This window comes from Tenrec ecaudatus, chromosome 2 (assembly GCF_050624435.1).
Source record: "Tenrec ecaudatus isolate mTenEca1 chromosome 2, mTenEca1.hap1, whole genome shotgun sequence".
Taxonomy (NCBI): Eukaryota; Metazoa; Chordata; class Mammalia; order Afrosoricida; family Tenrecidae; genus Tenrec; species Tenrec ecaudatus.
This window is the reverse complement of record NC_134531.1, coordinates 188,218,131-188,245,834: the sequence shown is the minus strand read 5'-3', so window position 1 is coordinate 188,245,834 and position 27,704 is coordinate 188,218,131. Positions and strand designations below refer to the sequence as shown.

The 27,704-nt window shown below is 41.5% G+C and overlaps 1 protein-coding gene across 1 annotated transcript; it reads right to left on the bottom strand.

The window, feature by feature from the left end:
- Positions 1-6,991: 6,991 nt before the first annotated feature.
- Positions 6,992-25,823, bottom strand: C2H5orf47 (chromosome 2 C5orf47 homolog). The gene is made up of 4 exons (XM_075543211.1): positions 25,535-25,823; positions 10,192-10,277; positions 8,503-8,602; positions 6,992-7,051 (listed from the first exon to the last, which is right to left on the bottom strand). The coding sequence occupies exons 1-4, from the start codon at positions 25,821-25,823 to the stop codon at positions 7,032-7,034; spliced, it is 495 nt and encodes a 164-aa protein (XP_075399326.1). The 3' UTR covers positions 6,992-7,031.
- Positions 25,824-27,704: the final 1,881 nt, after the last annotated feature.

The window sequence follows — 27,704 nt, the reverse complement described above, 5'->3', positions numbered from 1 at the left end:
TTGGTAGGTTCCAAGACCAACCTTGTGGTTAACAGCTGAGCACTTAATCATTGACCAAAGCTCCAGTCAGAGGTCCAGTCTCGTAACATAAAACAACTTTATGCAACAAAAAGTTGCAGAATATGCAAGTGACTATCTCATTTTGTAAAGGATTTAAGTTGTATACAATGAAACTTAAAGGTTTACCAAATGATTGAGCAACCTAAAACTTTACCCAGAATACTCCCAAGAAGTTGCATGGCCTTCTATGCCAGGGACCTTTGGAATTATGGACCCTTCTTGGAGACATGGTTGTAGGTCACCATTGTCTAGGGCATGCAGACTTCAATGAGATAGTTAACTTAGTAAGCAGTCACCACAAATCCTAGGAGAGTATGGTCTCATAAAACCATTCACTTGAATTACATTAAAGGAAAACAAAAAATTATATTACAGTTCTTATGTACTTATGCATTTCATGAGAATTTGGAAATAATGTCCACTTTGTGATACTTTGGTAAGTGAGTGGAGAAAGCGCCCAGAAGGCATGAATATTATCTTGGACACAGAAGGGAAGGACCTCAAAGGGAAGAGACAGTGCCCAGTGAATAAGGTGGCGAGCCACAGACACGTGGCTTTTTCGTCTGCACTTTCTAAGGCTCCAGTTCCTCCTATGCCTTTGAGTGGGTCTAAGGAGAGAGACACAGTACCAGCAGAAAGCTGGAGAAGCAATAGAGCTAACAACCAATTATTCTTTAATAGTACCTTGAGTAGAAATTAAGGAACTTACTGAATCGTCCACTGACTTTTTAAAAATACATGTGCGACTTGGAAAGGAGAAGGGAGTTTCCTCTGCACTTTGCTCCCCACATTTCCCAATATCCTTCACATTAAAGAAGAGACCACATTAATTCTAAATTCCCTTAGGAAATAGAAGGCTTAGATAATCTTTCCTTTTTTAACAATCAAAAATTACTATGGCTATGTAAGTTGTACATTTTTCTCATAACATGAGAGGCTGAAAATAAAATAAGGAGGCCAAAATTAATTCAAATGAATCCACGTTTAATTTAAAGCAGGTGCATGCTAAAGAAGAGATTACTAAAACAATGATGGCAGGCTCAAATAAGAGGGAGAAGTTAGCAATTTTAGTACAATTGTGCTGATATGGTCATTTAAGTTTTCATATAAGATTAATTTTGAATAATTTACAATATGCATTAATTTTTTTAATAGACAATAGTTAACTAAAGTTGATTAACTTAAAGCAAAGTACTGTAATTAAATATTTTATATATAAGTACATTTTTAACATAAAGTACTATAATTATTTTATATATAAGTAAATTTTATGGAATTTTTATATATAAGTAAATATTTTATATCAAGAAGGTAGTCTTTCTATCCAATGATTAAAGTTCTAATTGTAGCAATATACAACAAAATTATGCAAAAAATTACAATTCAGTTGAATCTTCCATCTTTAAACTCTTCATTATCTTTCTTTGATAAACAGATCCAAAGACAGATGAATTCTAAAGAAAACATGGCAGAATGAATCTTGTTACTTTAAAATGTCACAGTCAATAATTATTGGAATAGTTGAACATTTCTAAGACTTCGGAAGCAGTTAGCCACTCCCTCTATTTACTGTTATGACTGACTTCCTCTAGTTGACTCAAAGTGTGTAACTCAGATTGTCCTTCTCTACTCCAAATCCTGCCAATCCCCCTCTTATTTCAAGATCCAGTTTGTGGGAACTGTAACAAAAACATTCTATCAAAAGCCTTCATCTCCAAGCCACTTCAATCCTCACAAACAAGCCACTGGAATTTGCTTGACTTGGAGGGACTGGCACTTGACATGCTCCTGGCTGATGCACCTCTGTGCTCCTACTCTCTGTACCCCCACGCTCACCGAACAGGGAGATCTTGCCCTTCTTTGAACTCCCAATGCCTTGATCTTTTGTGAGCTTCTTTTGCCTCCTCTGTCAGCCACACAATCATCTCTCATTACTCCTGATTAAACCCCTAGAATCGCTGACGTTTGGAACTTGAAAAGTTTTCTTTATCCTAAGCACCCCGGACATTGTATTTTCAGCCCACTCCTCTCACTCTCCATCCTCCTTATTTGAACTACACATGCCTTACATGCAGTACAAAAAGCAATGCAACATTTCCAACTGCTTACTTGGAATTATATCTGAGTACCTCTCTAGCTACATCCAGAATGCTTCCTAGAAGTGGGGATGGTGAGACCGTTTCTCGAACTTTGGACATGTTGTCAAGAGATACTAGTACGTGGAGAGAAGAACATCACATTCGGTAAAGCAGAGGGGAAGCAAAAAAAGAGGAAGGCCCGCAACAAGATGGATTCACACAATGGGTGCAACAGTGCACTCAAGCCTAACGAGTATGAGGATGGTACAGGATCAGGTAACGTTTTCTTCTATTACATGGGGTCATTCTGAGATAAAACCGACTCGACAGCACTAACAACAACAACCTCCCTATCACCTACAATGCAGCATGACACTATGAAACTCAATACTTTCACAAGACGAATTCTTCCTGTTGGCCTCTTTATCTCTTATTTACTCACTCTCAGAACACCACCATTTCTCTCTTAGGTTTATGTGAGAAACTGACAGACCAGTACTGGCATCATAAAGGAAGAGATCGAAAGATCCTTAAAAAGACAAGAAAGGAAAAAAAAAAACAAACAAAACGGATGTCATAAAGCCGGTATGTAAAGCAGCTAATGCTCCAGGAACTGATGAAATGCCAATTAAGATATTTCAGCAAATGGATGCAATGCTGGAATGCCAAGAAATCTAAAAGACATACCCAGTCAACCAATGGCACAGATACATATTTGTGGCCATTCCATAAAAAGTGATCCACCAGAATGTGTAAATTATGGAATAATATCCTACAGAATTAACATTTTGCTGAAGATAACTAAAAAACAGTTATTATAGTACATCACTAGGGAGCTACCAGAAATGCAAGATAGATTTAGAAAAGAATGTGGAGCAAGGATGTTATTGTTGACATCAGATGATCTTGGTGGAAAGCAGAGGATGAAAAGGTATTTGACTGTGTAGATCATAACAACTTTATGGATAACATTGAGAAGAATATGAAATCCAGAACACTGAATTGTGTTATATAGAACCTGGACCTGGGTCAACAGGCAGTCATTTGACTAGAACAAGGAGATACCATGTACTTATAACCAGGAAAGGTGTGCCAGGCTGTTTCTTTTCACCATCCTTTCTAAATCGGTACGCTAAACAAATCATCTGAGAAGCTGGACTATACAAAAAAAGAGTGAAGTATTGGGATTGGGGGAAGATTCATTAACAACTAGCAATATGCAGATGACAGTCTTTCTTGCTGAAAGAAAAGAAGACTTGAAGCACTTGCTCATGAGGATCAAAGACTACAGCCTTTAATATAAATTACACCTCAGCATCAAACAAAAATTCTCATAACTGGACCAATAAACAACATCATGAAAATGGAGAAAATATTGAAGTTGTCAAACATTCTACTTTACTTGGAATCACAATCAATGCCCATAGAAGCAACAGTCAAAAAATCAAATGATTTATTCCATTGGACAAACTTGCTACAAAAGACCTCTTTAAGGTGTAAAACAGCAAAGATACTACTTTAAGCACTAAAGTGCACTTTCTCCAAGTTATGGTATTTTCAGTTTCCCCATATGCTTATAGAAAGTAGACAATGAATAGGAAGACCAAAGAACTGATACCTTTGAACAATGGTGCTGATGAAGAATACTGAAAAAAAAAACGAACAAATGTGCTTGGAAGAAATTAAACCAGAATGCTCCTTAGAAGCAAAGATGACATGACTTTTAGCTTTCATTTATTTTGGACAGGTTTTCTGATAAAGTTAGACAGAAGAAGAAGAAGACTCTCTGAATGATGGGTTTACACAGATGGTTGCAACAAGAGGCTCAATTATAGCAATAATTGTGAGGATAACACTGGACCAGGCAGTGCTTTGCTCTGTTGTGCATAAGACCAATACAATATGCGGTTACATAAAAAATCAACTTAGTCTTAGGACATATATTCTAGTGTATTGAAAAGAAACACTCATATTACACACATATACACAGAGGAGGATAAAGAAAATGATAAAGTAAATATGGTAAAATATTTTAAAATAAGGTAATCTGAATATAAATCATACACAAGTTATTTGCATTATTCTTGCTAAGAGTTGGCACCATCCCAACAGCATCTCACAACAATAATATGTGGTTATATAAAAGATATTCTTGTCAGTAGGATGCACATTCTATTATAATAAAAGGCAATGCTTTATACACACACATAAGAAGAGAATGAAAAGGATATAGTAAATGTGGTCAAATGTTTCTAAAACTCCATTTATCTGAGTATCAAGTGTGCAAGAGTTCTTTGCATTCTTTTTGCAGCTTTTTCTGTATGTTTGAGTTCCTTGGAAATAAAAGGCCAACAGAGTGTGCCATGTTTCTGCACTCCCTACTTAACTGAGTAGAGACCTTTGGCCTGGTATTCAAAGGAGTCAGGCTCTAACCATCTCCTTGCCTGCATTACCTTCAATTGGCAGAAATCTGTGTACATACCTGAAGTACACTCCCTTCCTCCTTATTTAAGTCTAATTTGTTTCCCAAGCCCGATCTTAATCCTTAAAGTACGGTTGCTTTGATAAGTGCCATGCAGTGAGCTCTGACCCATAACCACCCAATGCATACCAAAATGAAGTCCTGCCAGGTTCTGCTTCATCCTCACAGTTGTTCCTATGCCTGAGTCCTGGTTGTAGCCATGGCGTCCGGCTCCTTGACAGCCTTCCTCTCCTTTGTTGCCCCTCTATTTTATCAGACATGCTGTCCTTCCCAGGAGACTGGTCTCTCCTGACAGCATGTCCACATTATCTCTGGCTGTACTTCTCCCAAGACAAATTGGGTTGTCCTTTTAGCAGTCCATGGTATTTTCCATATTCTTCTCCAGCACCATAATCCAAATGCATCCATCATTCTCGGGTCTTCATTATTCAATATCCAACTTTCACATGCATATGAGGCAAGGGAAAATACTATGGCTTGAGTCAGGTGCACGTTGGTCCTCAAAGTGACATCTTCACTTTCCAAGGTCCTAAAGAGGTCTTGTGCAGCAGATTTACCCAATACAATGCATCATTTGATCTCTTGACTGCTGCTTCCATGTGCATTGATTGTGAATCTAAGCAAGATGAAATCCTTGACCACTTCAACCTTTCCTCCATTTACCATGATGTTACCTATTGGCCCAGTTGTGAACATTTTGGTCTTTACATTGAGTCATAATACAATCTGAAGGCTGCAATCCTTGATCTTCCTCTGTGACTGTTTCAAGCCCTCCTCGCTTTCAGCAAGCAAAGCTGTTTTATCTGCATATTGTAGGTTGTTAATAGGCCATCCCCCAATCTTGATACCACATTCTTCTTCATATAAGCCAGCTTCTCTGATGATCTGCTCAGCATACAGATTGAATAAGTATGGTGAAAGGATACAACCTTGTTGAACACCTTTCCTGATTTTAAACCATGCAAGTATTACATATTCTGAACCCCATGAAATTGGATATAATTTCTCCCGGAGAACTGTGGGAACCAGAGGCATTAGTAAACCAAGAGGAAGGTTAAAAAGAAAGGAGGAACAATGATTTGTGCTAAGTTTAAAATATGTGGCACTTATCAGCAAGGGAACTCTGGTAGCATATTGGGTTACAAGGTGGGCTGCTAATCACAAGGTTAGCAACTCAAAACCACCTCCTGTTCTGTGGGTGAAAGATGAGGCTTTCGACTCCTGTAAAGAGTTACAGTCTTAGAAAGCCAAGGGGCAGTTCTACCCTATCCTATAGGTCACTGTGAATTGAAATAAACTCCACAGCAATGCATTTGCTTTTTGACTTTTACTCACAAGAGAAAGGTGAAGCAATCTTCTCTGGTAAAGATTTATAGCATCAGAAACCCGATATGGGGTCACTATGAGTTGGAACTGACTCAACGACAATGAGTTTGTTTTTTGCAGCCTGAAAAATATCAAAAGTACATAACCTGAAGTCAGAGGTAAAAGAGAGCCTTAAGGGTTAGAAACCCAGAAAGAGTCACTGATGCTATAAAAGTGGGTGCGTTACCACAAAATAAACAGGTAAGGAGATTAGGGCCAATAATTATTCTTAAGAATTTGTTATTAGGTGGAAATAAAAAAAACACACAAAACTATGATCCAAGAGACAGAAAGAGAACTATGATGTCATCCACTGTAAAAATAGGAAAAAATATTTGTAAGAGTAGTGGTAAGACTAAATGTTCAAAGAACGTGGAGTTATGGGTGGGGGCGGGGGTGGGTGGGTGGAAGCTGCGTCCTTGGAGAGAGCAGTTTTAATAGCATGGTGAAAACAAGGCCCAAATGCCCAATACATATTTACTGAGTGCCTACTACGACCACGTTCTAGAAAAAGCACGTCCTGTTTGGTAAAGCAGGAACAAGGGAAAGACTGAACCAGATGCACTGACATAATAGCCACCGCCACAACGGACTCAAACATACCAATCATGACACCGGCACAGAATCAGGCAGTGTGTAACTTAGGCTGACGCACATAAGGTCGCCACGAGACTGAATTGACTTAAGAGCAATGAACAACTTTATTCCAAACACTAGGTTTGAAGAAGAAATTAGACAGAAGGGCAAGGCATTTGGGATGGGCACCCCCTAAGGAAGAAGACCCTCACGAAGATAGATTGGCACATTGGCTTCAATGATGGGCTCAAACAGTGTCGGTCATGGAGATGGCACAAGACAGGGCAACATTTCATTCTGTTGTGCATGGGATCACTAAAACTTGGACTTGACTTGCGAGCACCCAAAAACAACACCCACAAATAAGTGAGACGAAGTATAAAGTAAATAAAAAGAGATGAGGGAGGAGGGAAGCTATACTTCATAACTCTTAATAGATGGATACTTACCAGCAGAATATCATATAAGATTCATCTTGAGTGATTTGAACCTAGGAACAATACAAAATATACAGAAAGCTTAAGTTGGCTTCTAACGCTGGTTTTCTCCACTAATAAATATTTATTAAGAAAAAATATCTTCATACTTTTAGAATATAATTAAAAGCTTTTTAAAATGTTGTTGTAATACAGTTCTAAATTATAACACAAAAGAAATAGATTATAAGTGACTATTGTTTAATAGGTGTTATTTCTAGAGAACACAGTATATTAATTTTAAGCTGTTAAGTAATTATTACAAGATCATTTTCTGTTTAATAAAAAATTTTCATCTGAGACCCAGGAGAACCACACAATTTCAAAAGTGTGATTTGAATGGCACTCAGAATGAGCTCCAAGATTGCTGTACACAGCTCTGCCTATACAAACATCCTTCCCATTTAAGAAACCACTGACAGCTTTGTTTCTGAATTCCCCCTCCTGTCTAATTTTCCCTATTAAAAATGGAACTTCCACTCATTCACATATAGAATTGGATAAGAAAGTGAACTAGAATAGCACTGGTGTGAACGTTGGTTTGTTGGCTATTACTGCAAACAAGTTACACTAATATTGGTGCAGTGTTACACAAACAGTAATGAGTTTCCTGTGTCAGGCTGCTTACAGAATGGAAATGTTTTAATTATGATGAAAATATTCCTAACAGAATGAATATACTATAGGTTGACTGGGTGCCACAGAGGAAGTGCTTGCGAATGACGTCCATTGTGGTGCTTACTCTTGGGGTGAAGTGCCCGTTGTGAAAAAGTCACTGTTTTGATTTACCTATCGAGGTGGCGTTATTAGCAACACACATTCTGTCCAACGTGATTGTGTGAGAATCCAGAACTTTCCATCATTTTAAGAAACATACTAGATTATGTTTAACTTTGCTCTGCCCACAACATTGACTCTATCTTCATGGGGCTGCAGAAGATAGTTCAGCTAATTTGTGAGCTGGTTTCCAGGAATGAACTGTAGACACCAAGGCTGTACCGCAAGGGCAGACTGTGCTGGCAACACTAATTGGTCTGCAGCAGGCCTGAAAGGAAGCATCCCTCTTGGAGTGACATAGAATTTATAATTGCAGCTAAAATGATTTCACACTACAGCTAAAATGGTTTTCCTTATCAATATGGATGAGCTTTGTCATTTATTTGTATTTACAAGTTGTCATTAAAATTCCCAAATAACAGAGAAGCATAATCTCTTTGCCCATGCATTTCAGGCCACGTGCACCTTCTGCTCTCCCCATTCACACTTACCCTGCACACACCACTCTAAAGTGACTTGTACTTTCAATTGTGATGACAGCAGTAACAAGCTAGCTTCACTTCGAGAGCTCTCTCTTTGTTGAATGTGACAATTAAAAAATACTACTACCAGTCCAATGTGATGCAGAGGTAACAAAACTGCTCTAATAGCCAGCCTTCTTTAACACAAGAAAAATGTGTTCACTTACTGCCACTAGATAATCGCTGGGAATTCAGTCTGCGTCTATATTTTTCATTTTCTTCAAGCATTCTAGAAATGAATTTGCAGACTCCATTGCAGACTGAAGCCTTTAAAAGATAAGTACAGTTCAGGAACACTGAGGCTGAGAGGTAGAAATACATTTTGATAGAGGCAATCGGGAGTGACTGGACTGTGTTGCCTGCCAAAGGATCTAGTCATTATAAAGCAATATGAGCACTCAGCCAACTAAGACCTAAATGGAATTGTTTCGCTACAATAACTAAAGTCTCAGACCTTCTTTTCCAACTTTCTTAGTATTTAATCCCTATAGTATTTAAATTAATTCTTAGATGAAGCTTCCTTTCAAAAGCAGTGTCGACCAAAATAGTTTCAGCACATTCCATTTGATTTGAAAAGCAATAATGATTTTTTTAAAGAGTGAATTTTTCTGAGGGGTCTTCAAAAAAATGGGAAAATTCTCATAGTTTTCAATTTCATTTTTCTATGAACATTTTGAAGCCCCCTTGCATTCCAATGTCGAAACCACTGGTCAATGACTTGATTTTTTTAGATGTATTTAATTCTAGTGAGAATTAAATATTTCTCGTAGAATGCACCAAAGCAAAATGACAGAACAGCATGAATACCCCGCACTCCCTGGTTGGGACTTCTACACTAGAGTTCACAGAATGAGGACGATCGTATCCAGTTGCCTTGGGTTCAAATTCTGCCTTTGCCACTTAACCCATTGTTGGACACTGAGCAACCTTCCTCCTCTAGGAATCACGTATGCACTGCCTTCTCAGGACTGCTTTTAAAATATGTATGTAAAGCCTTTAGCTTGGTGTCTGTCCAGCACACAGTAAATTTAAAGTAAATACTGGCTACTGCTCGTTTTTCCTCGTTCAACAGACACTGGGTTTTGGAAAAAGGGTTTCTGAGCACAGTGGGAAGATTAGATGCTCATTCAAATGCATGTGTTACAAGGTTAACTCACCTTAAAGTGACTTTATACTACTATATATAAAATGTATACCAAATATGAATTGTATGCTACATGCATTATGTTTGGATTATAAAGCAAACAAATTCAAAGCGTAAAGACAGTACACATTTACGTGTCATCTTCACTTAGCAATTTCTTTAAAATGAAGAAACACTGCCACAATAACCTATTGTAGAGCCATTGATCTTGGAAGCTTTTAAAACATTCAAGTCACCATGACATTTGGACCAGCTGCAGTGAAAACGGTTCAGTCATAAACATCCTTGTGGGTTTTCCTGCTAGAGCCTTAATACGCACCCCTTGTCTTTGAAAAGAACAGTATGACACCAGTGTGGAGTCATCATTCTTTCCTGGAAAAGCCATGGGTGTCCTGCTCTACTACACTACCCAGCACAGCTTGCTAAATTCTGTGTAACATTGATCATGCTATGAAAAATGTTTCAGGGGGTTGCATTTAGATTAAAATGTGGTTTAGACGTTCAAACACTAGAAGGATGACTCGTTATGGTTCATAAATATTTCCAAACCAAGTTCCATTTCTGCTAAATTACTTCTATTTTCTCATTTCAATAGATTAAATTATTCAAAAGACAGAACTATTTTCACTGTCTTCGGTATCTTCACACATTTGTATTTAGGGAGCATAAGCAGAAATTAAAATACTTCTCAGTCCCCTTTACAATAATGTACCTCTTTCTTTTTCTTCTTAATTTTTTTGGAAGCTTCATTCAAACGTATGGGAAAATCATATTTTTCACCTTTCTTCTGAGTTAAACCTAATTCAAAAAACAAAAAATAAGTTGAGAAGGTAAATTATCAAGGTCAGCTGACATTTCAAAGTACACAGTCCCAAGAATAGGGAGCCCTGATAACAAACATAGCGGTTCTGAGTTAGGCTGCTAATTGCACATTCAGCAGTTTGAAACCACCAGTTGCTTAACAGAAGAAAGATTGGACTTTCTACTCCCAAAAGAGTTACAGTCTCAGAAACCCACAGGGGCAGTTCCACCCTGTTCCAAAGGGACACCATGAGTTGGAATTGACTGGATGGCAAAGAGTTTTTTTTTTTTCTTTTGGTATCCCAAGAATAGAAATGTATCTGGGGCTCTCTTTGGGGACCTTTACACTTGATGGTATATTTCTCATCAATTGATTGTCCAATTAGCTACCAATTAGCTAATAACACGTTAAATCCAACTAAGAAAGCTAAAGATAAGCCACCTTCCCAAGCTCCTTGTCCAGTCAGTTCTGACTGAGCATGTGCTCTTGTGTGCAGAACACAACTATAGGTCCTGGGGTGCTTTGGGCTGTGACCTTGAAGAAGCAGCTTGCCAGGCCTCTCTTCTGAGGTATCTCTGGGTAGGTTCAAACCATGAACTTCTGGGTTAGTAGCGGAGCACTTAAGGGTTGTTTAACCTTGGAAATGTCTCAGAGGGCTAGTTCAGCCTCTTGTCTCTTCTTATTTGAAAAGTAGATTCCCCAGATGATGATTCTGCCACTGAGCAACAGAATAACTAAACAAACACTTGAAAACACAATCCGTCCCGGTTTTCTCTTTTCCCTACCTGCCCCAATGCCAGACACAAACTACATTTATGACTACACAACATACCCTTAACAATGACTCCAGCCATACCTTGTTCATAAAACGCAAGGCTCTGCTATATCAAGTTTATAATGTATTGCCTCCACTAGACTGTGATGTCTGGAGGACAACAGTCCTGACTTTCCTGTGCATCTTTGTATCCACACCACCTGGTACAAAACTCAAAAAACTAAACTCATTGCTATCAAATCAATTCCAACTCATAGCGACCTTGTGGGTTCGGAGGTTATATATCTGTATAAGAGTACAAAGCCTTGTCTTTCTCTCCAGAAGCAGCTGGTGTTTCCAGTAACCTTATGGTTAGCAGCCCACCAGGACACCACTTGATACAAAGTAAATTTATCAATGAGGTTTGCTAAAGTGAGTGTTTCTTGACTCTATGCACTGCGCCATGTTGCTTTTCCAAGCATTGTGAGGAAAAAAACCTAAAGGTTTTCAGAGATAAAATCCTAGAGGTGAGGGGTGGGTGGTGGGGGTAGGTGAGGAGGTGTTCTCTGGACGTATTTTTATGAAGGGGCATCAAAAATTAAAATTATGAGAAAATTCCATTATCTTATCAAAGTTTTATTGGGACATAATCCACATATCATACAATTCAATAGTTCTATCTTATCAAGAAGAAGAGTTGTACCATCATTAACACAATCAATTTTAGGTCATTTTCTGCTTCCTTGTACTCATTGCTCTTAGTTCCTCACTTCCTTCTACCTCTTTCGGAAGCCCCCCCTGTTGGTTGCCCTTGGTCTGGGAGTCTCCCTCCTGCTGGGCCAACACCCTGCCCCTGCCCTCCTCCTGGCTCAGTGCGCAGCTATTCAGAAGGTCTTCTCTGACCTCGCCCAGAGCCCCTGCTCAGTTATCACAGGCTGTATGTGTGGGTTCCTTGAGGAGGGTGCTTCATTTTCCACTCCAGAACCTGGTGGAACACTAAAAACACTAGGGCTACAGCAAGTCTTTCATGTGGTGGACTGGTTGGCTCTAGGATGGCATTTCCAACCTGTGAGAAGAGCGTTGGGGACTAGGAGAAGAACACAGACAGAACACAAAAGGGCATTAGTAGCCCACAGGGCAAGAAACTCATTCTCTTTCCAAGGCTTTTCTCAATACTTCTGATTACATCAAGGAGATGGCCTTGGCTGGGTGCTAGTGTTATACATTTTGACCAAAGATAACCTTCAATAGACATCCTATTTAGCTGTAATTTAACCTTGCTGTTCTGCCTTTATTAGGTTTGTTTTTTCAGTTGCTTCTAGGCATTCATTGTGAATGGTACAGGCTTTCCATTGTGGCAATGATTAAAAAAACCTATTCTCAAAATAAATTTTGTTGAGAGGGAAAGTGCATATATTTCAATAAACAAGTAAATGATCAATTATGCAGATCTCACATAAGAAAATAAACTGCTTTTCCCTCTAAATGCCTCAGACCAAACAAGCTTATTACCATCGAGTCAATGATGACTCAGAGTGACTGTATAGGACAGAGCAGAGTTGCCTCCTGGGGATTTCCCATACTGTAACTCTTTACAGGAGTGGAAAGCCTCACTTTTCTCCTGAGCAGCAGCTGGTGGTTTTGAACTACTGACTTTGAGAATAACAGCCCAGCTCGAACCCCACTATGTCACCATGACTCCTGTAAATGCTTATAGCCTTTGAAATCCTATAATTAAATCATTGATAAATGATTCCTATTTGTGAATCTTAAGTAACCTAGATATATACTTTTTGAGGATAGGAGTTATTCAGGTCTATCTGTAATGACTTTGAAACTTAAAAATATTTCAAGAATATAGAGGATATGAAAAGTCAAAATTATTTCTTCATTTATTTTGTATGTTTAACTGAAGAAAGGAGTCTTGGAGACGTAGTGGCTATACACTGAGCTGCTAATGATAAGGTTGGTGGTTCAAACCCACCAGTAGCTCCGTGAGAGGAAGGAGGCTGTCTACTTCAGCAAAGAATTAGTTTTGGAAACCAAAAGGGGCAATCCTACCCTGTCCTGTAGGGCCACTAGGAGACAGAATAGATGTGCTGGCAGTAACTTCCAGAGCAGGCCTTAAATTGTATCCCAATCCACGTTTTAAACTCTCTCTAGTCCTTTCTCACACGCCATTCACACTCTACTTCTTTTTCTTTCTTAATCACGCTGTCACTGATCCATACTCAGTGCATTACTCATGCTTTCCTCCATTTTTAATTCTTTCCTCTTATCTTCGTTCCATATGTCAGCCTCATTATTTCAGACACAGAGGGATGAATATATCTTCCATCAACATACAAAACCTTTCCTGATGCTTTCATCCCTGATTATTCACCACTTCCAAAGCACTCATTTGTACCTCTGCCACGGCATTCATCATCTTTTATGAATAAAAATTATGGAAGAGTTTTCTCTCTCGAGTACTACAAGCATGGAGAACCTGCCTGGTGCATCTTGTCTGAAATATTAGGAGAGTTGCCTGATTTGCCAGCCCCAGGAACTCTGAACTCCAGCCCAGTTTACAGAGAGCTCAGAGTTTATCTTGGAAAAAGTGGCCCTGTCTCTGCTAACTATACTTCCACTCAAAACCCTTCAATGATTAGAAAATGAGGGTCTACTAGGCATTCTGAAATCTGGGCCCAACTTATTTGGGGTTCTTTTGATAAATATTTGATATCAGCATGGAGCTGATATCAAGCACTCTGCTCTCAGTGCACCAGCATTTACTGAGTGCTTGCTCTGCACCAGACACTGTGCAGGCCCCTCTGCATTCTTTACCTCATTTCATCCTCAGTGGCCCTTCAAGGCAGTCCCTGTCAGACCCATTTAACAGACCAAGAACACTGAGAATCAGAGTTGGTAACTAACGTAGCTAATATCACAGTGCTAATAAATGACAGCGCCAAGGTTATGTCATTCTGACGTTAAAGCCAATCCTCTTAATACTCTCTACAACTAGCATGTTCTCCATTCATGCCCTTTGATTTTCTACCTCTATGTCTCTTCTAATCCTGAAAAATCAAAGGCCTATGCAAGTGTGGTAGTTACATAATCTGGTGTCAATTTGAGAGGATTATGAGTAAAGGGGTGGAGTCTGGCCTATCAATCAAGATATAACCAATGAGGCCTCTGTGTTGGCATAGCCTTCTCCTGAGAATTCTGGGAACTCCTGTATTTTCCTCGGAGGTGGGAGACACTTCTGTCTGCTCACTCCCCGAGAGACGCTCTACTGACAATGCAACCAGACCTCTGGAGATGCAGAAGCCATGTAGAGACCCCTGCCAGTGCTGAGATGCTTACAATACTACTGGATCCACAAGGCTTCCAGCCCACTGGTCTGTGATCCTCCTGCATTTGGCATCATTGTATGCATTTTGTGAGTCTGAAGAGGACTTTATAGACTGGTATCGGACATATGGACTCATATTAGACTTAAAAACTTGATCTGGACTGGGCTGGGGTGTTTACTCGATATTCAGTTGCTCTTGTATATAACCATCTTTCTTATATACATATGAGTGTCTCTGAACTTGTTTCTTTAGTCTATCCAGACTAACACAGGAAGCCTCTCTCTTACAGCCCTCACAGATACCAGCTTATGGTCCCATGATTTGTGTGTGAGTTTCTGAAGTGCAAAACATTTTTCTGATCCATCTGTGTCACTAGCCCCTAGAAACCACAACATGGTAGGTGTTAAATATTCTTGAATAGATACAGAATTCATCTTTGTTCCCCATTGTCAAGCATAAGAATTTAAAATAAAATTATAATTAAATACATTCAAAACTGAGTTAAAATCTAAACACTCAAGCATTTTCTGGTTCCATTTGAATATAATGCTACCCCAAGACTCCCCATGCTTAGCTCTAGCTCTGGTTTCCCTAGCACTGAAGTTCATGGTGCCATCATCCATCCAGTGGGCCAGCAACAGAAACTCCACAGTTGACCTCCACCCTGCCTTCTGCCTCTTTGTCAGTCACCCAGCCCTGCCCATTCTGCCTGCATTGCCCTTGTCTTAGTGCAGATCTTCCAGCTTTCCACTCACCACTACCACTGCCTCTGAACTACTCACGGGACTCTGGTCTCTCTCATCCCCACTCTTCCCAGTGTTTCTTCTTCCATGGCTGATCTTCTCACTCTTGATACCAACTACCAAATTGCATTACTGTCTTCTCCCACGCTGACAGAGCAGCCAATTGGAGAAAGACCCCCTAGTCAGCAGATCCCAACATTACAAAAGCAGGAAGCTGGATTCATAACTCCTGCTCGTTGCTATTATTTTCCACCTCCAGGTTATGTGGATGTCTTTGGCACTAATTCATGTGCCCCTTTCCCCCCACTGATTGCAGCTTCATCTAGTTTTTAGTGTCCTTCCCCTCCAATCACTCCCTTCATGCCACATGCTTAACTGTCTATGGTCCTAAAATACTAAGGATGCATTTTTCACTTTCTGCACCTACTCCTCTTAGAGTTAAGTCCTTCCCACAACCAGCACTAATAGACTCTCTCCTATCCCTAGGAATCCATCCCCCTCCCCCGTTTTTATTATTCAAATGGGCTGGACAGCCAAGAATAAAGTACTTCCCACAATCATGGATTTTTTGAGCACTAGATGAAGAGCAAAAATAAAACTGGAGGTCTTTGAACAACAGTGTTTCTAGAAGGGCATGGAGTCAAGGACAATCTCCCTGCTTTATTGCTTCTGAAGGCTTCTAGCAGAGCTTGCTCCCTGGTGACAATCAAGTTATGTCCAGTACAGTTTTACGTCGCAAAAGCTTCAAAATCATTGTCTGTGCCTGTATAATGTTCTCAGAGCACATCAGTTCTCATAATGCTTTCATACTCAGTGTGTACAACTCACTCATGCCATGAAGCTAAACGTGGAAATATACAGTTCTATGATAACCTCTAGCATGAAAACTTGTCACTATTAGCAGCCTTTGGGTCTTAGAATCTCTTAAGTTATCTGAACCTTATTTAGATATTTGCTAATTTTAGAAGGTGATGAATAAGATAATGTAGTAACCTCTAGACATTGGCACTGTACCCACATGCTATGATACAGATGGTAACTTATAAATAAATAGATGCCTGAATTTGGAATGTTTCAACTATGTCACAATGACATGCATACAGTTAAGCCTTCCTAAGGGGCTTTGCTACACACATAAGATGATAATCTCCTCCTAAGATGGCTTGTTGAATACATATGTCAGAAACCTCCCACAGTTGACCTGGCACATACATGAGATGGTAAAGGAATTGTGACATCAAATAACATCTCTGTATGGTGCCCTTGCTACACTAGGTAAGTTGGACATAGCCCCGAATCTCTGCCTTGAAGAACAAAGTGGCAGAAGAATGGGATTTCAGGAACACTTTATTGTGCTCATGCTGAACTTGTACATGGATCAAGAGGTAGTTGTGTGAAGAGAACAAAGAAATAGTGCATGGTTTAAAGTTAGGACAGGTGAGCATCAAGGTTGTATCCTCTCACCATACTTATTCAATCCATATGCTGAGCAAATAATCATGGAAGCTGATTAGATGAAAAAGAATTCAGCATCAGGATTGGAGGAAGGTTTATTGTTGCCTTCAGTAGGGATTCTGACTCAATGTGAGGAAGACCAAAATCCTCACAACTGGACCAATAGGCAGCACCGTGATAAATGGAGAAAAGACTGAAGATGTCAAGGACTTTGCATTACTTGGACCCACACTCAATAGACGCAGCAGTCAAGAGATCAAATAATGCATTGCATTTGGTAAATCTGCTGCACACGACCCCATTCAAGTGTTGAAATTTAAGGATGTTTATTTGAGGAAGACGGTAAGCCTGATCCAAGCCATGGCATTTTCAATAGCTTCATATGCATGTGAAAGTTTAGCATTGAATAAATAAGATCAAGAAAGAATTGATGCCTTTGAAAAATGGGGCTGGCACAGCATGCTGAAAGTACCACAGACTGCAACACAAAAACTCAAACATATCTGTCTTGAAAAAATACAGTCAGAATACTCCTTAGAGGCAAGAATGGCAACATTTCATCTCAAGTACTTTGGACATACTGTCAAGAAAGCCCAATCTCTACAATAGAACATCATGATTGGTAAAGTGGAGGAGCAACTAAAAAGAGGAAGGCCCTTGATGGGCTAGATTGACACAGTGCATGCAACAATGGGTTCAAGCACAAGAATTACTGTGAGATTCAACCAGGGTTCAGTATAGCACCAATGAAACACACATAGCTCCTGAATGCTTCCTCCCACTTCCCACCCCCACTACCATGACCCAGTTCTACCTTACAAATCCGCTAGAGTACACACATTTGTACAGATGAGAGCTCTCGCCACCTGGAATTCAGGACAGATAAAACCCTCAGGTACAGTGAGGGTCGGGGAAAGGTAGCAGCGGAGGATGGAGGGGGAAGTGGGAGAAAGGAGGAACCCATCACAAGGTTTGACATATATAGCCCATCCTTGGGGAGATTAATAACAGAAAAGTGGGTGAAGGGAGACAATGGACAGTGTAAGACATGAAATAACAATTCCATTCTTAGAAACATTTTTCAAACTCATCTGTTTGGATGACTGACAGCACTTCACTCCTTTTTTTCCTTCACCTCGTCTAGTCATCAAATCGCTCTCCTTTCATGGCCCTATTCATTTGTGGAAACAAAAAGAAGTCACACACAGTGAGGGCAGGTGAGTAAGGTGCATGAGGCAGGAGAGGCATGCTGTTTTTTGCCCCAAAATGGCACACTAAGATGACTGTGTGAGTAGGTGCATTGTTGTGGTGGCAAAAACAGTTCCCCTGTCTGCCACAATTCTGGCCCTTTTTTGTTACACATTGTTGTGTTATCTTTTCAGAACTAATTCACAGTCTGACCTGATGGCATGAACTCCAAATGCCCAAGTTGACATTTCTGTCTGATTGGGAAGTTGACAGACATCCAGAATAAGATTTGTCATCAATGGACATTTCACCTTGTTCGAAACGAGAAAACCACTCTTACACTTGAGTTTTTCCCATAGAGCTGTCCTGGTATTCAACATCACAACAGTTTCTGTGGTATTTTTCCCAAGCAGAAAACAACATTCACAGCTGTATGTGTTCTTTTAAATCGGCCATTACATACACACACAAAAAAAACAAGGTTTGAGCGAAACTGCTTTTATGGAAAAAAAAAACCACTGTGACCAGAGAGAACCTTCACAGGTGGCACTTCTGGGTGCACTAACTCAGAGCGAATTGCTAGATGCTCACCTAACAGGGAAAATGCTTACTACAAAAGCTCTACTCTGTCCAGCAAAATTCTGGTGTTTCGGGAGTACCCCCTTGTACTAACCAAGTTTAGACATGATGAACTTGAGGCTCTTTCTACTGATTTCTAAGTTACTAAGCCTAAAATTCCTAAAAGGCAAAATAAATCTAGTTCTGAAAAGATGTCAAACAGAATATTTATATAATTTTCCATTTCCGTTATCATTATCCCTGCCTTCAGTCTAACCGCCCCATACAATATCAACTGGCTCAGTCTGCCCTACCACTTGTTCAAACCTCTCAATAGGGGACTTCTGGGCAGATGAAGACAATGTCATTGTCCTTAGTAGTCAATGTAATCAACTTCTCAAAATCCCAACCCAACTACTTTACAATTACAAAAATTCGCACATGAAACCTCACTATTAGAATTACTCAAAGACACAGAATGCTGAAATTGACAATATCTGTAAGTGGAATGAAAAAATTTACTTAAAAAAATTGCAGAACTGTGATCTTATAAGCTGCTGCCTACACAAGGCTCACAGGCCAATGAAAACAGAAGGATCACTAGAAAAGATGCCTGAGGGAGAGCTGGAGTTATCAACAGAAATATTAAATCTAGTTGAAATCTGAAAATACTAACAACTGGGCAGAACAAAACACAAGCTATAGGAAAGGTATTTCAACATAGCATTTAAAGGCCAGATACAACATACAGTACCAAAAACACAATTTAATGGGACAGACATAGTTTACAAGGGCAAGTATGATTTAAAGAGACAGCCTTCCTAACATGTCCCAGGTTGATCTATTGCGCGCACGCGCACACACACACACACACACATTCCTCAATATGTGTGCAGGAAGGTAGGCCACGATTCTCAATGGTCTGACAGGTAGAGATAATGATGGAAGCAAGGTGTGATATGATATAATTACCCTCCCTTTGTCACTCATTGTGATTCTTGACCTCTGCGTGTTATTGAAGCAGGATCAGGGCAGGATAAGCACCCTCACTCAGGTCACACCCTGATCAGATGCAAGGCAGAGTTTGCCTGGGGGGTGGTTCCATCACCTTTTAACTTTACAACAGATGGAAAGAGAGAAGTGAGCTGTGGGACCTACTACCACCAAGAAAGATGAACATGTCTTTGAACCCTGGTAACTGGGAACCTGCACAGGGAACCCCCTAGATTCATGGAAAGATTAGATGCCAAAGCACACAAGGATCTTCCCGGAAGACTAACCCCTAGATGTTGACAGGAGAAGAGGACATTTCCCAAGAGTTTACACACTGAGAAAAGGCCTTCTCCTAGAGCTGGTACCCTGAACTCAGACTTCTAGGCTCATGAATCATAAGAGAATAAATTTCTGTTTCTTAAAACAAAAAAAAAAAGCCAGCTTTCAAATTATGTGGACAAGAATATAAAGATAGTAAATTAAATTAGGTCACAAAGAAAACATCAGTAGCACCCATACAGTAGAAACATTACAAACAAACTATGATTGCAGTGCAATAAAACTAGAGTTTACTATTTAAAAAAAATTTTAAGGCCCTGGATATTTATAAAATCTAATAAGCAACTTTAAAGAGCCCTGGTGGGGCTGTGGGTTAGGTGTGGGGATGCTCATCTCAAAGTCGGCTGTTCAAAACCCATCAGTTACTTCGGGGGAGAAAGCTGAGGCCGCGTGCTCCCATAAAGATTTACAGTCTTGGAAACCCTATAAATGGGCACTATGAGGCAGAATCAAGTCAATGGCAACTTTAGAATAAAAAGGAATAATAATGAAATGACAATGAAATGCTACCTATCGGTTCTATTTAAAGTAGTGATTAGAAAAAAACTTTTAACATTAAGCTCTTTTACCAATAAAGAGAATGAAAATTAAATTTAATTAAATTTTCTGATCAAGAAAAGATATTTGTTAAGTAAACCAAAAGAAAGCACAAGTAAGAATATAATGAAAATGAAGAAATTAGGAAGAAACAAAAATAGATATTACTAATTATTCAAAATCTTAGGTGTTTATAAAAAATTAACAAAACAGTGGTTAAACTGATCAAGAAATAGGGAAAAGGCACATACTTACCAAAAAAATGAAATGAAAAAGGAACATAGTGAAACAAACAAACAAAAAATGTGATAACAAGGTACTACTTTATAGACTTCTATGCAAATATAAATTTGGAAACCTATATAAAATGAATAATTTTTTATAAAATATAGATGATTAAAACTGAGACAAAAAGTTAAAAGCTTACACTAAGTTATTAAAAGATTGTCCCACAGAAAAGCACTTGGCTTGGATCATAATACTGAAGGATCAGATTGTCCCAATGCTCTATAAGTTATTCCAGATCATTGAGAAGTTCCTAATTCCTTTTATAAAATAAATATAGCATCATAGTTAAACCAGATGAAGATGTATAAAAAAAACCCTAACATTATCTCTAGTGATCAATATTGCTCATGAATATTAGTGAAAATTCTTTTAAAATTATTATTAAATAGAACCCAATTCTATATTCAGAAAATACTGTACTATAATCAAGAAGGAGTTATTCAGGAATGTAAAAAAGGTTTCTTCAATATGAGGAAATGCACTTGTGTCACACACCATATTAATAAATCAAAGGTAAACCATGATTCTCTATAGAGTTGAGAAAACCTTTGACAAAGTTCAATACCCATTTGTGATAAGAAACTGAAAATTGAGAAATATTTAGTATTTGACATATATGTATGTATGTTTGTATGTATGTCTTACTCCAAAAGCAGTACCTTATTTAATGAGGAAACCCTAGAAGAATTTCCTCTAAGATCAAGGACCAGTCAAAGATGCCCTGTGTCTCTATTGTTCCTCTCGGTGCCTAGGGGCCCCCTACAGGAGGCTGGAAGTCAATGCAGGCTAAGGGGGCTGCGCCAATTCAAGGCCTAGTCAGGTGGGCTTTTTTCTGCCAATGGGGTCAACCAGTAGCAGCGACCACACCTCCCAGCCAAAAGCCCTAAAAGGCTGGAACCTAGAGACTACCTCCCCTTCCCCTCGGTTGTTCCTCCACATTCTGCTCCGACATGCAGCGATCTCTCTCTCTGGCCTCAGGCCACCACGTGTGGGGGTGCAGTTCCATGAGGGAGCCTGTGTTCAGTGACTGTAAAGCCTGAAACTTCTTCTATCCTTTATAAAAACCCACTTGGATCACAAACCAGGCTTCAAAGTGAATTCTTTCTCGTGTGAAGTCAAGGACTGAGGTATTTCCCACCAGAGAAATCTAACATCTCTACTCTTATTCAACAGTGTACCCAGGCATTAGTGAATGCACTTCGATAAAATAAATCAATTTGCAGACCTAAGAATGGTAAATAAGAAAGTAAATGATATAATAAATAATATACATGGCAAATCATGAGACTCAATGATAAGCTAACTCCAACAGCCGGAGTTCAATGAAGTAAGAGTACCTAAAGTTAGCATTCCTAAGGCTCCCTGGTCAAGTTTTTCAGAAGTAGAATGCCAGGTCCTTTTCTCTGCCTGCCTTAATTTGGCAGCTTTGCTGAAAGCTGGTCACCATGGGTCACCCTGATTGGCATTTGAAATAGCAGAGAGTTTCCAGCATCAGAGCAACACACAGCCATGACAGCATGACAATCTGGCAGACATGCATACAGAAGAGGCAGTCGGTACACAGAACAAGGGTGAAGGGCATGGCTGACAATCAGGAAAGGTGTCTGTCAGGACTGTGTCCTTTTACCACCCTTAGTCAACTCGTACGCTGACCACGTATTCCAAATAACTGGACGATATGAAGAACAGGGCATCAGAATTCACAATTTGTGGTATCCAAGTAACACAACTTAGATTTCAGACACTTACTATTGAAGACCAAAGTATGGACCTGAACATAAAGAAAACAAAAATCCTCACAACTGAACCAGTAAATGACATCATGATCAACGGGGGAAAGACTGAAATTGACAAGGAAAGGATTTCATTTTACTTTGGATCCACAATCAACCTCATGGAAGCAGTAGGCAAGAAACCAAGGGCATGAGATTGAGCAAACCTACTGCAAAAGACCTCTTTGAAGTGTTGCAAAGATGACACTTTGCTGACTAAGGTGGCTTGGCCCAAGCCACCGTGTTTTCGATGCCTCACAAGCATGTGGAAGCTGGACGACGAGTAGGGGGGATGAGAACTGAATCATGGTGCTGTGAAGAAGACTGCATCTGCGTGGGCTGGCCGAAGAACAAATACATCTGTCTTGGAAGAAATACAGTCAGAGTGCTCCTTGGAAGCAAAGATTCAGAGACTGCATCTTGTGTACTTATGTTATCCGGAGAGATGAGTCCCTCCCTGACAAAGAACATCGTGCTTGTTAGAGGAGCAGGGAAAAAGAGGAAGGCCCCCAGTGAGATGGATTGGCACAATTTCAGCAAAAATGGGCTTAAACATAGCAACGATCGCTTGGTGCAGGACTAGGCCATGCTTCATACTGTTATGCATTCGGTTGTATGTAACAACAACAAAAATTAACATACAAAGAAGATCAATAAGCTAAGGGAAAGGCAGTTACAAAAGATCATATATGATCACAAAGCAAAAAAGGAACTAGCTAAATAATAAACAAAGATCATATGTATTCATAGGGCATTAACAGAACAGGCAATAAAAAATCTTGGGCAGCAGATTTGCCCAACACATCACTTGATTTCTTGACTGCTTCTACCATGAGCTCTGATTGAAACTAATTTAACCAAGTTATATTTACATCATTAGCAACATACCAGGACAGATACCAAAAACCCCTTGATGGGGTACTTTCATAATCTTGCTAAACCTTCATAACTTCATTCTCATCATGAGAAAACATCAGACAAACCCACTGAGATATATTCTACGAAATAACCTATTTTAAAGGGCGTCAGTGGAAAATCTGGTACAAATGAAGCAATATTTATGGTTTTTTTAATAATACTGCACCAGTGTTGATTTCCAGTATTGAACCATGGTAGGACGGTTGTTATATAAGGTGTTAGCATGAAACAAAGCAAGATAAAGCATACACGGAAACTTGCTGTGTTCTTTTTGTAACCTTTCTCTAAGTGTAACCTAAATTAAATTATAAAATAACAATGTTGTTCCACTGCCACAGGAAACCAGTGGCACAAGCATAACAATTGGGAGGGTGGCTTATGACCCACCAAGAGTATTCCACTCTGTTACACACACGGTATGAGTCAATGGCACCCAATAACCACCATCAGTGCCTGTTTCAACAGCTCACCTAAGTCTGTGACTTTCTTACAATCCCTTTACTGTATTCAGAATACCCTTCACCTTAATTAGTCCGTCCTTTATCACTGGAAGAGATGAGGCAGTCAGGGTGCAGTGTAGCACTGATGAAACATGCAACTTTCCTCTAGTTCTTTAATGCCCCCCCCCGCCCCCAGCCCCATCATGACCCCAATTCTACCTTACAAATCTGGCTAGGCCAGATCATGTACACGGGTACAGATGAGAGCTGGAAACAGAGGGAACCCAGGACAGATAAACCCCTCAGTACCAATATTGAGAGTAGCAATACCAGAAGGGTAAGAAGGTGGGGGGAGAAAAGGGGAACCGATCACAAGGATCTACATATAACCTCCTCCCTGGGGTTGGACAACAGAAAGGTGGGTGAAGGGAGACATCAGTCAGTAGAAGATATGAAACATAATAATTTATAAATTATCAAGGGTTCAGGAGGGAGGATGGGGGAGGGGTTAGGAGGGGAAATTAAAACGAGGAGCTGATACCAAGGGCTCAAGTAGAAAGAAAATGTTTTTAAAATGATGGCAACACATGTACCAATGTGCTTGACACAATGGACGGACATATGGATTGTGATAAAAGCTGTATAAATGATTTTTTAAGTCCTTTCTGGTTTTGTTCTCAAAAGACTCAAACCCCCAAATACCAGCTTCTACCTTACTCCTAAACACTTCTGATCAGCTCGGTCAGTGTCTGCACTTCACCTACCACAGTGGTTCTCAATCTATGGGTCATGACCCCTTTTGGGGTTGAACGACCCTTTCAACAGGAGCCACCCAATTCATAACAGTAGCGAAATTACAGTTATGAGGTAGCAACAAAAATGATTTTCCGATTTGGAGGGGGTCACAACTTGAGGAACTGTATGAAAGGGTCGTGGCATGAGGAAGGTGGAGAACCACTGCTCTACTGCTTTCCATCCTCTGAACACCGTTTTCCATGTTGAGTGGGTTCCTACTGAAGACAAGCTCATGTGTTTCAGAGGAAACGTAGATGGTTTATTAGTGGCTGGTGTTTGTTTAATATGCCAGGCTTTTTGTCCAAGGTGCCTGAGTGGATTCGAACTGCATTTCACCAGCGGCACTACCAGGGACTCCTGTCTCTGCCCGCGACGCTCCGTTATCATCAACTCCTGACCTCCAACCATGAGCCACGGTCGGCCACGCAGACCCTAGCCCGTGGCTTCTAACCTCCTCCAGGCCACGGCCGCATGGGGCTTACAGGGTTTCCTCCAGTGACCTGTCCTCTCAGATCTGCAGCTTATCGATGACCTGGGCTGCCCGTGCCTAGGACTCCTCCGGAAATGAGTCCATGAGTGTTTTCCACCTTCCGCACATGCTCTACCCCGGGACTGGCAGGGCTGCGCCCGGCTGGCGGCCTCTACACTGGCCGTGCGTCCGAAAGGCCAAGGTGGCCTCTGAGCGGCGCCCTGGAGTCGTCGGGCTCGCACGTTGGGAGGACGGCTAACCGCAAGGTGCGCAGTTGAAACCACCCGCCGACCGCCATGGGCTCCGACGCCCTCAGGGGGCAGGTCCACCCGGGCCTACGGCGACTCGACGGAAGCGAGCAGGGGGCTGGCAGCGCACACTCACTTGCCAGGGCAGCAGGCTGGCTGGCTGCTCGCGCCGGGAACGAGACCCGCGCGCCCGCGCCCAGCCGCACGGCCTGATGGGAAACCTGAGGAGAAGCCTGAGGAGAAGCGAACGACGCACGGGAGGGCGGGCCCCACGCCAGAGGGCTGACAGGCGGGCCAATCAGAAGGCGGGCTTGGCGGACAGGCACCCCGCCGGATGCGGGAGGGGGAGGTCTGAGGGCGCCGCCCCCCGCCCGCCCCGCGCGCCCCACCTCCCGCGCCTGCCCCCGCCGCGCGCCACCTGCTCGCGCCGCCCGCCCGCGCGGGGCCTGCGCCCTCGACGCCCTCAGCCGCGGGGAGGCCGAAGCGGCGGCGGCGTTGGCGGCCCAGGGGCGGGGGCCGGGGGGCAGCGCCAGGACGGGGCTCAGCCCCCCGCCTTCCGGGGCCGCCGGCTGGGCTTCCCGGGGCTCCTCGCGGCCCCGCGGCCTGCGGCTGCCCAAGTTGAGCACGCTGCCGCACGGGTGCGAGCCGAAGCGGGTCACGTAGACGAAGCGCGCGGGGCCCCGCTCCTGCCCGCGTCTCGCCGCCATCGCCTGCGTCGGCGCCCCGAGTCCGCGTGCGTGCGTGCGGGGGCGGGGCGGGGCCGGGTCAGAGGTCGGCGGGTCGGAGACGTGGAGGGAGAATGGGGACGCCAGGTCTTGCGGGGACAGAGCCTCCACGGAAAGGAACCGACGGCGCGGGCAGGGCACCGCGCTGTGCGTGGGTGTACTTGGCCGGCAGGTGGAGGTGGCGGCGGAAAGCGCCCTTTTCCCAGGGGGAATCTGGCTGGCGCTTTATCCTGGCGGTTGCTGGGTGCGCCAGGGTCTGCGAGAGGCTCTGGGCAGCTAGAAGCGGGGCCGAGCCGCAGTCCCCCACCTCTAGAGGGCCCAGTGACTCCCCGGTTATTGTGAGGCCCCGCCCGGTTCCTCCGGTGTAAACTCAGCATAATTGGGTCCTGGGAATACATCCAAATAGGGCATATTAAGCATTTGACATGTGTAAGAGCAGGTTCCCTTAGGCTTTTTCAACCTGGATCCAAGCACATCGGCGACACCTCGTCATGGTTGTGCATTTACACTTTACAAATAGCTTTCCCATAGAAAACCTCGTGATTTCCATGTTACAGTAAAGGAATTGAGACTTCAGAATTCGGAGTAACTTCTCCAACGTGCTAGTTAGTGACAGAGAATTACTCCTTTTTTAATAAAATAAACCCTTTTATTACATTATATATGCAGGAAAGTACACAGATCTTCAGAAGGTACATGGATGCATCGGCTCGTGTTCCCCACCTCCTTGCTATCCTTTCCTCTTCCTTGATTTCAAGCAGCATTGGTTAGCTTTGTCCATCGTGTTTGCCGTCTTTCAACAAATGAGTTTTACGTCGTTTGAATATGCTAGAATGTATGTATCCATTCCACTGGATCATTCTTATGCATAACTTCTCAAACATGTCTCCAGGGTATATGCTTTGGTGTAGAATTTCCGCTTTAGCTGTTAAGTTTTGTCTTAGCTATCTAGTGCCACTGTAGCAAATATCCATGTGACTTTAAAAAACAAATGAATTTTCTCATACTTTAGGAGGCTAGAAGTTTGAATTCAGATGCTGACTCTAAAGAAAGATTTTCTCTCTGTAGACTAAGGTCCTTGAGTCTTCTGAGCTTCCATTTGTGAACCATGTTCATGTGGCTTGGCATTTTTTGTCTCCCATCTCTGCTTCTTTTGATTGCTTGTTTGATTTCATTTCCATCCAAATGGACATGAACTTAAAACATGTTGATATTCAGTGCCATTGAGTTGGCTCCAACTCATAGCCACTCTGTACAGCAGAAAGAAACCCTGCTCAGTCCCGTGCCATCCTCTTAGAGTTCTTACATTTGAGCCTATGTAGTAGCCACTCCCTCAATCCATCTTGTTGAAGATGCTCTTCCATATTTTTCTATGCCTCTACTTTACCAAGCATGGTGTCCTTTCCAGGGACTGCTCTCCCCTGATTACATGTACAAAGTACTTAAGACAAAGTCTTGCCGTCCTTGCTTCTAAGGAGCATTCTGACTGTACTTATCCGGGAGAAATCTGTTTGTTCTTCTGGCAGTCCATGCTACTTTCAATATAGTCTTCATCAACACCATAATTCAAATGCATCGATTTGTCCTCCGTCTTCCTTATTCAATGTCCAACTTTCACATGTATATGAGGTAATCAAAAGTACCATGGCTTGGGGGCAGTAACATCCTTGTTCTTCAACACTCTAAAGAGGTTTTGTGCAGCAGATTTACCCAATGCAATATTCTGTGTGATCTCTAGACTGCCTCTTTCATGAGCATTGATTGTGGATCCAAGTAAAACAAAATTCTTGACAACTTAAACTTTTCTCCGTTTGGCATGATGCTATCGATTAATCCAGTTGTACAGATTTTGGTTTTCTTTCA